A 10,757-nucleotide genomic window follows, 5' to 3' on the forward strand; every position below is an offset into this window, starting at 1 on the left:
ATGGGAGTCAGGGCTTGTCTGTCCTGCTTGGCACAGCCCAGGCAGGGCTTTCCCAGCCACATTCCACACTCCAGTTCCCAGCTGGAGCTGCTGGTGCCTCTGAGTTGTGCTGCCCCAGCCCCAGGGACGCTCTCCTTGTCTGCCCATTCCCCCACGGTCTCTGGGCAGGGATGGCCTCAGTGGGGGCTGCTGACATCCTCAGCACCTTGGAGGCTGCTGCTGAATTTTCCTGCTGCAGAGGCTTGTTCAGCCTTCAGCTCTTCAGTTCAGGAATTCAGTGTCCCAGGACTCATTAACATTGAGAACACCTCAACAAGCCAAGCCTTTGGGAACAATTTGATTTCAGTTTCCAAATAATTTGTAGTTAAGTAAATCTCAGTAGTGTATTCAAAGTGAACACATGATATTTAAAAAGACAGTGAGAAAATACTTTTTAAGTCCTGGTAATTTTGTTTTGCTGTTAATTCATTGATGTGTGCAATCTCCAATTGACACTGAATCCAAGTACCTCCTCATGCAGTTGGAATAGATATGAAAATCAAGACCCTTCATGGCTGACAATCAATCAGACTCTGTCCCTACACCCACCCCACCATTTCCCCCATCCAAGCCCTGGCACTCAGAGCAGCCTTGTGCAAATCTGAGCTCCCTCCAGCCCAGGCTGCACCTGCAGCTTTCAGCTCCTTGGCTCCAACTCCCACCTGCTTTCCTTGGAGACAGAGCTGCCTGAGACACAGAGGGATGTTCATTTCTTGTCAGTCAACAAAGCCAAGGGAAGGCACAGCTCCATCAAATGCAAAAGTCATTCCTCTGCTGGATATTAAATCCACTTTCCACAGCAGACAGTCTCAGAACAATGGAAAACACCTTCTGTGCCCAGCAGAGATCCCAAGTTCCCCCCAAACCCTCCCTGCCCTGATTTTGCCCAGATTTGCTCTTTGCACACATGAGTCACAGGCTGAAGTCAGGAGCTCCCTCTATGCCCAGTGGGAGGAAAAGAGAGAAAGGAGATGAAGAGCTCTCCTGTGCAGAGCCAAAGTCCAAGCACCCCTGCAGTGGGAACAACTACTCATCAGGTTTGTGTCCTTTGGGTTCAGGGACTGGTGACACTCAGAGGCACAGAAACATTTCTTGCCTGCAAACACAACAGGAATATTTGAACAGTTTAATAACCATCACAGCTCTTCCCTCGGTTTTCTGTCGTGTCCCAGCAGCATTTCATATGTCCACCAGCCCAAAGGGATTTCTATACAGAAACAGTTCAAGACAAAGACATAAAAAAGGTAAATTTGAGATAGATATAACCAGAACGACATATTTAATTCATATTTATTTGAACTTCTTAAAGATTTGGCCACTCCTTGAGATTCAAAGCATGAAACCAGTCAGCTGAGAGGCACTTGAATGGCCAGAGAGCATATGGAAGAAGAAATGTGAGAGCAGCAGGAAGGACATGGATCCAGCTGGTCTAGTGAAGAGATGTAGTCAAACATGGCTATTTCAACAGGAGAGGTAGAAACACCAGATGGAAAAGGGAGATTAAATAATAGAATGAGTATTGGTTATACAAGTAGAGTGGGAACAACTGTTTCTGGTGGGAAAAAATTGCTATTTCTTAAAAGTACTCAAATGACCCACATAATAAAGATTCGCTTGTATATTATCAGATAAACACGTATTAAAACCTGTGCCCCTATCCAGGCTGACATCAGTTGTGTGCCCATGAACAGGCAGTTCCACTTGTGCCCTGAGGTGCCCAGCTGGGATTGGATCTCTCTGAGTGCACCTGAGGGAGAGCAGAGCACCTTGTAAGCTGCAGGTCCCTGACAGCCCCGCAGGGCTCCTGTCCCATCAACATCTGCTCTGCTCCAGTCTGAAACAGGGCCCAGCATGGTGCCGGGATCATCAGAGAGCTGAGGTGTGTGCTGGAATTCAATGCCCTCCCCATCCCGCAGCAGCCCTGCATTTCCCTACTGCAGCCTTGGTCTCCAGCCCAGCCATGGAGGCTCTTTGGGCTCTGGACTGTTCCTGCAGCCCCCAAGGGCAGCTGAGCTCTGCCTTTGGCACAGTCAGGCCTGGCCAGTGCAGGTGATTCTCAGCAATTGCTTGTGTGTGCCTGGCCTTGCTGTCAGCCCTGGCAGCGACTGCGTGGCCCCTTTGTGGCCCTGTGCTGGCCCAGCCATGGTGGCCCAGTCCCTGTGCAGGCCCAGCCCAGGCCGGGAGCATTGTGCCGTGGTGCCCACAGCAGCCTTGGGGCTCTGTGCCCCATGGCCTCCCTGCTGGACAGCCTCTGCCAGCTCCTGCAGAGCCCGTGGCACCTGTGGGGCTGCACAGACAGCCCTGCCCCGGGCTCTGCTGGCCTCTGGGCCAGCAGAGAGGCAGCCAGGGCTGGCCATGGCCGGGAACAGGCCCTGAGCCCTGCAGGAGGATGGAGCTGGGCCACAGCCAAACTCAGCCCAGGCCAAAGCTGGGCTCAGCAGCCAGGGCTGCCAAGGGCTGGGCACAGAGGCTGGCACTGACAAATGTCCTGGGCCCTCTCCCTGCTCTGTCCATGCCACCCAGGGCACAGAACAACCTTCTCTCTGGGCCACTTGCCTGTTTGCAATGCCTTGCACAGGCGCTGGCCCTGCCCCACAAGGCCTGGCCTGAGTCCTGCCCCTGCACACTCAGCCAGGCTGAGATGGACACTGATGGTTTCTGGGCCAGGCTCTCTGAGCCCAGCCCAGCTCCCTGCAAGCTCTGCCAGCTGCCCTGAGCTCTGGGCAGCACCAAGGGCCTCTCCCCAGCCCAGCCGGCTCTGGCCCCACAGCTCTGCTCAGGCCAGGCTGCTCTGGGCACTGCCCCACGGCCTCAGCCCCTGGCAAGGGCACAGCAGCAGCTGCAGCTGCCACAGGACTCAGCCCCAGCCATGGGGGAAGGTGCTTGGCCAAGGCCAAAAGAGGCTCCCTGGCTGCCCTGCTCCTTTCTGCCTGAGGTGCTGAGAGCTCTGCAGCCCCTGCTGCCATCCCATCTGCCCAGGGCAGCACAAGAGTCCAGGCCTTGGGGCCCTCAAGAGCTGCTCCTGCTCCAGGCCCAGGGCCCATGCCAAAGCTGGGGCAGCCACAAAGCTGTGCCCATTTCTGTCCATTGCTGCTCGGATGGGGATGGATCCTCAGACACTTGGAGGTTGCTGATGAACTTTATTACTCCAGATGTCTCTTCTTTCTTCAGCTGTTTCGTTCAGGAATTCAATGGAAAAGGCTCAGAAACAATAGTTCAAAACAATCAAACAAGAAAAGCCAATGGGAATAATTGAAGCTTCAAATTCTTCTGTGATTAATTAGACAAATTTCAAAAGTGTATTCAAAGTGAATCTGCTATATTAAAAAAAAAAAAAAAAAGCAGAGGAAATTGTTTTGACAGTTATTCTTTCCTGTTCATAGACTGCTATCAGCAATATCCAGCTGATAGTGACCCCCAGTACTTTCTAATGCAGTCTGAACAGATATGAAGATAAAGACCTTTTATGGCTGACAATCAATAATACTTTGTCCCCACTCCCTCCCCATCATTTCCCTCATCCAACCCCTAGCCCTCCTATGGATCAGGAACGGTGTGGCCAGCAGGACCAGGGCAGTGATTCTTCCCCTGTGCTCAGCACTGGTTGGGCAGCACCTTGAGTGCTGTGTCCAGTTCTGGGCCCTCAATTTAGGAAGGACATGGAGGGGCTGGAGCGTGTCCAGAGAGAGCCAACAAGGCTGGTGAGGGGTCTGGAGCACAAGTGATGTGAGGAGCAGCTGTGGGAGCTGGGATTGTTTATCCTGGAGAAGAGGAGGCTCAGGGGAGACCTCATCACTCTATACAACCCCCACACAGGAGGGTGCAGCCAGGTGGGGGTCAGACTCTTTTCCCAGGGAACAGTGACAGGACAAGAGAACACAGCCTTCAGCTGCATGAGGGGATATTTAGGCTGGACATTAGGAAATATTCTCCTCACAAAGAGTGATTGGGCACTGGAATGGGCTGTCCAGAGAGATGTGTGAGTCACTGTCCCTGGAAGTGTTTAAGGAAAGACTGGATGTGGCACTGAGTGCCATAGTCTGGGTGATAGGGTGGTGTTGGGTCCCAGGTTGGACTTGATGCTCTCCAAGGTCTTTCCCAGTATGGTTGTTTCTCTGATGATTGTGACACTGCAGGACCGTGGGGAAGCAAGGGGCCATTGTGACACTGCGGGGCCTGGTGGCACTAAGAGGATCATGGTGACACTGTGTACGACATGGCAGCAAAGAGCCAAGAGGCCATTGTGACACTGTGGGGTTGGATGGAAGCAAGGAGTCCATAGTGACAGTCTGGGTCCTGGAGGAGCCACAGAGGCCACTGTGACCCTGCAGGGACTTGTGGAGCCAAGGGGCCATTGTGCCACTGCGGAACCAAGGAGACCCTTGGGAGAGCCTGGGGACAATGGAATCAATGGGCCATTGCTCCATTGCAAGGACTCTGGGAGCTGAGGGAACAATTGTGACACTGTGGCACCCCATGTGTGAGAGTCTGTCCCAATTTTCCCTCATCTGCCTCACGATCGTCCTTGAGAGACCACTGAAGAGAAGACCCCCCCCCCCCCCCCCCGTCTATATCTGGCTCTGAAGGAGAAAAGTCACACGCCACAGGCTCCGAGATCTGAAAGCTCAGTGTTAAGCGATTGTTTTCACAAGTGTGTTTGCTGTATGCTAAGAAGAGGGCACCATGCCCCGTTTGCAACAATAGCAGCTCTGGAAGCTGTCCCACCTCTCAGCCTGGCTGGACTTCTCCTGAGTTCCAGGTGGTCTCCCACCAAAGACCCTCACCTATTTTACAACCACCGTGACAGACAGACGGAGATGTGAGAAGCTTTTCCATCAAGGTCTGAGACATGAAACTCCTAAAAAGGCTCCTCTGCTCCTTCCAAGGACTGGGACTGAAACCCCCAGCCCGGGGGAGGAGTGTGGGGAGGCAAGCTGACCGAAGCGAGATGTTTGCCTGCAGATTGTGACCACTGGACTGAGAATACAATGGCTCTCATTTACTGCTGAGAACATATCTACCTGTTACATCTATCAAGATCATTTACTGCTGAGAACATGGACTACCTGTTACATCTGTTCCCCCCCCACAATTTTCAGTAATAAAAGCCTCTGAGTTAGGTAGAGCCTTTGAGATCTCCCCAGCATAGCAGGCGGACCCTCGGCTGGACTGGACCAAAGGACTTCGTCTCTGCATTGCTAGCTATATCCCCTCTCCTTCTCTCTCTCTCTTTCCTCTCTCTTTCTCTATCTTTTTCTCTCCCTTAATCCCTCTATTGCATTTTTGCTGTGGTTATTTCAATAAAACTGCATTTGATTTGATCATCACTGCAAACCCCCTTGTACCGTGTTGGTGTTTTGCACTCTGAAATCATTCCTACGAACCATCAGGTCATCTGTCCACTAGGACGGACCCTGACACCATGGAACCAAGGGTCCCTGGAGACACTGCAGGATCTTGTGTCACCAGGGCTCCATTGTGACACTGCAGCACCAAGGAATTAATTGTGGCACTCTGAGGCCTCAGGGAACCAACAGACCACTGTGACCCTGCAGGGCCTTTAAGAATGATGCAGAGCATTGTGACAGAGCAGGACCTGGTGTCAGGATGGGGCCATTATGACACTGCAGGGCCCCATGGAACCAAGGGTCCAGGGCTGCTCCTCAGGGACTCCTGAAATGAAGGAAACATGTTTGACCTCATGGTGGCCCTTGGGACCAAGAGGCCATTGTGACACTGGGTAAGCAAGGAGAGCATTTCTGCACTGACAGACCTCATGGAACCAATGATCCATTATAACACTGCAGGGCCCAAGGATCCAAGGGACTCTGTGACACCGAAGGGGCCCCATGGAACGAAAGGGACATTGTGATACTGAGAGGTCTCATGGAATCATGAAGACCATTGCGACACTCTGGGGCCTCATGGAACCCTCGTGATACCAAGTTGGCTGGGAGTTTTGATCTGCTGGATGGTAGGAGGGCTCTGCACAGGGCCCTGGACAGGCTGGATCCAGGGCCCAAATCCAACAAGGTGAGGTTTAACAAGTCCAAATGCCAGGTTCTGCACTTTGGCCACAACAACCCCTGCATCACTACAGGCTGGGGACAGAGTGGCTGGACAGCAGCCAGGCAGAAAGGGACCTGCAGGGACTGATGGACAGCAGGCTGGACAGGAGCCAGCAGAGTGCCCCGGTGGGCAAGAAGGCCAATGGCTCCTGGCCTGGATCAGGAATGGTGTGGCCAGCAGGAGCAGGGCAGGGATTCTTCCCCTGGGCTCAGCACTGGTTGGACAGTGCTGTGTCCAGTTCTGAGACTCCCAATTCAGGAAGGACATGGAGGGGCTGGAGCACATCAAGAGAAGGGCAAAAAGGCTGAGGAGTGGTCTGGAACATAAGTGGTGTGAGGAGTGGCTGAGAGAGCTGGGGTGGTTTATCGTGGAGAAGAGGAGGCTCAGGGGAGACAAGGCAGTCTCCGGGCACAGGTTGGACTTGATGATCCCCAAAGCCTTTTCCAGCCTTGCTGATTCTGGGATTCTCTTAAACCACCCTTGCAGCAGTTGCAGGAGGAGCCCTGGGCCTCCTCTTCAGAAGCTCCAGCAGCCCAGGTCCCTCAGCTTCTCTTGGCAGCCCCAAAGCCCATCCTGTCAGTCCTGCAGAGCCTCTGCAGCTCCTCCTCACTGCCCAGAACAGGGAGCTCCAGAGCCAGACACAGCAGCCCAGATGTGCCCCCCTGGCCTGGGGTGCCTCTGGCAAGGGAGCAGCACGAGGCACTGCAGGAGCCTGCAGACAATTCCTGCAGCACTTGTAGGGTGATCCTGGTCCCCAAGGGACATTCCCATGGTGCCAAGTCAGGAACTGCAATGGGGAGTGGGGCCAGAGAGGAAAGGGCAAACAGGGAGGGGCTGTTTGCAGGGCAGGGAACCGGGGAGGGAAATAGGAAGAAATATAAAGCAGGCAAAGAGTAGAGAAAGCAAAGGTGAAACCACGGAAATGCTCAGGGCAGTTTGGGGGTGGCTGCCAGGCAGCCCTGGCTCTGAGCAAACAGCATCTGCAGTGGGACAGGAAACTCCCAGCTGATGGGAACAAACTTTCTGGCTGACTGCAGAGGCCAGGACAAAGCTGAGTGGTTTCCCTGGTGTCCTCCAGCCCTTGCTGGCCCCAGGGGCTGATGGCATTTGTGCTCCCTCAGGTTCATGTCCCCACAACAACAGCATGGGGTGCTCCTGCCTGCTGTGTGCAATGCAAACAGGGGCTGCTGAGCCAGTGCTGCCGTGTCTGTGCCTGCAAGGATGGGGCACCTGTGTGAGCTGGGGAGAGGCCAGGGCTGCAGAGGGGGGATGTTGTTGGCAGCTCCATGAGGACGCTCTGGGATGCTGCCCTGGGCCGTGCAGCGCACTGGGGATGGATCAGCCCCTGCTCTGCTGCTCCTTCCCATCTGCCCCAGGGCCCTTGCAGAGCCCCAGCCATGCTGTTTGCCCCCAGCCTACCCATGGCCAGCCTGGGGCTGCTCACGGGGCTTTTCTGTGCTGAGCATTGGCCTGGGCATGTTCTTGAGAGAGCCTGGGCAAGGAGCCTGGATCCCCCAGGCTCTGGCCTGAGGCGTCAGCAGTGCTGCCCCAGCAGTGCCCATGGCCTGTCCCTGCTGCAGCCCCAGCACTGCCACCCCCAGCGCTGTGCCCGGCCCCGAGAGCACTCAGGCCCTGCAGCAACACCAGGGCCACCAGGGCAGTGGGGCAGGGCCATGGCAGCAGCACGGGCAACACCAAGTGCTGCTGCTGCTGGGCACAGCTGCTCGGCCAGCACTGATCTGCCCCAGCTCTGCACACAGACATTGCTGCTGCAGCTCCAGAGAACACAACAAAAGGGCGTCTCTGCAGAAAGCTTTGCTTGGAGATTGTTTAGATCCTTTAAAGCCACTGAGAATGCAGCCCCTCATTGACACAGTCTATGGGCACAGGGAAGGTGGAGACAAACAAAATGAGAGATGGCACAAAGAATGACATTTTTTTGTGGACAATATAATAAAACTAATATAAAGGAAAAAAAAAAGCCTGTATCAAGCCATCAATAACATTACTTTTATTTCACGTCATTTGTAGAATTTGGCCAGCCGTTTAATGTCTCTGAAACCATCCAGTCATCAGTCTTCTCACTGCAGCCTTGAGCTCCTGGTTCCTCAGGCTATAGATGAGGGGGTTCAGGGCTGCAGGCACCACTGAGTACAGAACTGACAGGGCCAGATCCAGGGATGGGGAGGACATGGAGGAGGGCTTCAGGTAGGCAAATATGGCTGTGCTGATGAACACAGACACCACAGCAAGGTGAGGGAGGCAGGTGGAAAAGGCTTTGTGCCGTCCCTGCTCAGAGGGGATCCTCAGCACAGCCCTGAAGATCTGCACATAGGAGAAAACAATGAACACAAAACAGCAAAGTGCTAAACAGCAAGTAACAACAAGATAACCAAGTTCCCTGTGGGAGTTAGTGTGTGAGCAGGAGACCTTGAGGATTGGGGGCACGTCACAGAAGAACTGGTCCAGGGCATTGCCATGGCACAGGGGCAGGGAAAATGTATTGGCTGTGTGCAGCAGAGCATTGAGAAAGGCACTGGCCCAGGCAGCTGCTGCCATGTGGACACAAGCTCTGCTGCCCAGGAGGGTCCCGTAGTGCAGGGGTTTGCAGATGGACACGTAGCGGTCATAGCACATGATGGTCAGGAGGAAATACTCTGCTGAGATGAAGAACACAAAGAAAAAGAGCTGTGCAGCACATCCTGAGTAGGAGATGTTCCTGGTGTCCCAGAGGGAATTGTGCATGGCTTTGGGGACAGTGGTGCAGAGGGAGCCCAGGTCAGTGAGGGCCAGGTTGAGCAGGAAGAAGAACATGGGCGTGTGCAGGTGGTGGCCGCAGGCTACGGCGCTGATGATGAGGCCGTTGCCCAGGAGGGCAGCCAGGGAGATGCCCAGCAAGAGGCAGAAGTGCAGGAGCCGCAGCTGCCGCGTGTCTGCCAATGCCAGCAGGAGGAAGTGCCTGATGGAGCTGCTGTTGGACATTTGCTGTGCCTTGGCATTTGGATCTGTGAAAAAAGTAATCATGGAATATTTTTGCTTGGAGAGGACCTTAAATATCCCAGCACAGCTTGGGGGCACATTCCACACACTCCCTACCCAGGGCTCTACTGCCTGGAGCAGTCCCTGCCAGCAGCTGCTTCCCTGTGCCCAGGGCTGGGCCCTGCCAGTGCTGCCAGAACTCAGCCCAATCCTGGGGGCTCATCTCTGCCCTGCAGACCCCTCCCAGCTCTGGCACTGTCCAGGGGCAGGTCTGGACCTGCAGGCTCTGATGGCAACGTCAAAGCAACCCTGAGGAGGCTGGATAAACAAGACAAGATGCAGCTTCTAAGGGGCCCTGTGCTGATTTCTGTCACTGCCTGGTTTAGCAACATCTGAGAAATATTTTTTTTTCTCATCCTGGACTGCCAGATGAATATCTGTTTGCAATTTCCCATCAAGACAACCCAGAGCAGTACTTTAAAAAAGCAGGATTTTCCCTTTTATGCAGTCCCTGCCTTGCTCTGCTCCCTGCATAATCTACTTGGAAATGTTCTGCAGTTAAGTGTTATGCTGGGAGCAGTCCTGAACAATGCAGCATCCTCACGACACCATTAGAGCCCTCCCAAGCCTTACCAGCTGTCTCTTTTCACCCAGATCTTGTCCCCCAGTGCTGAGAGCAGCTGCCAGGGCTGGCTGAGAGCTGTCCCTGGCAGGCAGCAGAGTCCCTGCCCCAGCACAGTGCCCTGGGCTGCAGGACCCTGCTCTGCACAACAGCCCTGGGCACCCCTGGCTGCTCTGCACAAGAGACAATCAGAGAATGTACTCACAGGGTCTGTAGGCATTGGGATGTTCCAGCTTTAGGAGATGGCTCCAGGAGCTGCAGCTGCATTGTCCTGCAGCCAGAGGTTCCTGTGCCAAGGGCTGGCAGTGATTCTGCCCCAGGCACTTCTCAGCACCTTCCCAGCCCTGACTGATTGAAGCTCTCTGTGCCTCTGTTCTGTTCCTGCAGTGGCTGCAGGCAGTGCCCCAGCCCTGCTGGGCTGGCAGAAGAGCTTCTCATCAAGAGAAATGTGCTTTTGAAGCTCTGCTTGGTTTCCAGGAGCTGCCTCTGTGCCACGAGCCCAGCCCAGCTCATCAGCACAGACACAGCACCAGGACTTTAATGAGCCTGTGGGGCTTTGTGCTCAGGCCCTGAACATCAGTCCCTGAGAGGGAGCTGAAGAAACCTCTCCAGAACTCCAAGTCAGAATCCAATTCCAAACTTTCTTGGACTTTTAATGGGTCCCAGAGAGGGACACGACTGAGAAAGTGTCCCCAGGCCCCAGGCAGAGCAGAGAACTGGAGGCAGTGATGACAGGTGGGGACATGGAGAAGCCAAGTCTTGGTGCCCTGGAGCACAGCAGCAGGGTCTGTGCCACCAAGGGCTGTGAGGAGACACCTTGTCCTGAGACCCTGGGGCCTCCTGGCACAGCCCCAGCCAGGCTGGGCACTGTCAGCCCCTTGTCCTGCGCTCAGCATCCCCCCCTAGACCACATCCCAGTGGCCTCAAGGATCTGCTGGAAGGAGTCCCTGGGGAGCCTTGCTCAGCAATGGCCCTGGGGCCTCCTTAATGCTCCCTGCAGGGACTGCAGGTTTTTCAAAGGACTTTGGGTTTTGCTTTTGCCTTGGAG

General features: G+C 54.6%; 1 protein-coding gene across 1 annotated transcript; it reads right to left on the reverse strand.

Annotated features, from left to right (window-relative positions):
* Positions 1 to 8,154: 8,154 nt before the first annotated feature.
* On the reverse strand, positions 8,155 to 9,090 carry LOC134434607 (olfactory receptor 14A16-like). The gene has a single exon (XM_063183263.1). It carries the CDS (start codon positions 9,088 to 9,090, stop codon positions 8,155 to 8,157), a length of 936 nt encoding a protein of 311 aa, XP_063039333.1.
* Positions 9,091 to 10,757: the final 1,667 nt, after the last annotated feature.

Source organism: Melospiza melodia, unplaced genomic scaffold, assembly GCF_035770615.1.
Source record: "Melospiza melodia melodia isolate bMelMel2 unplaced genomic scaffold, bMelMel2.pri scaffold_44, whole genome shotgun sequence".
NCBI classification, from domain to species: domain Eukaryota; kingdom Metazoa; phylum Chordata; class Aves; order Passeriformes; family Passerellidae; genus Melospiza; species Melospiza melodia.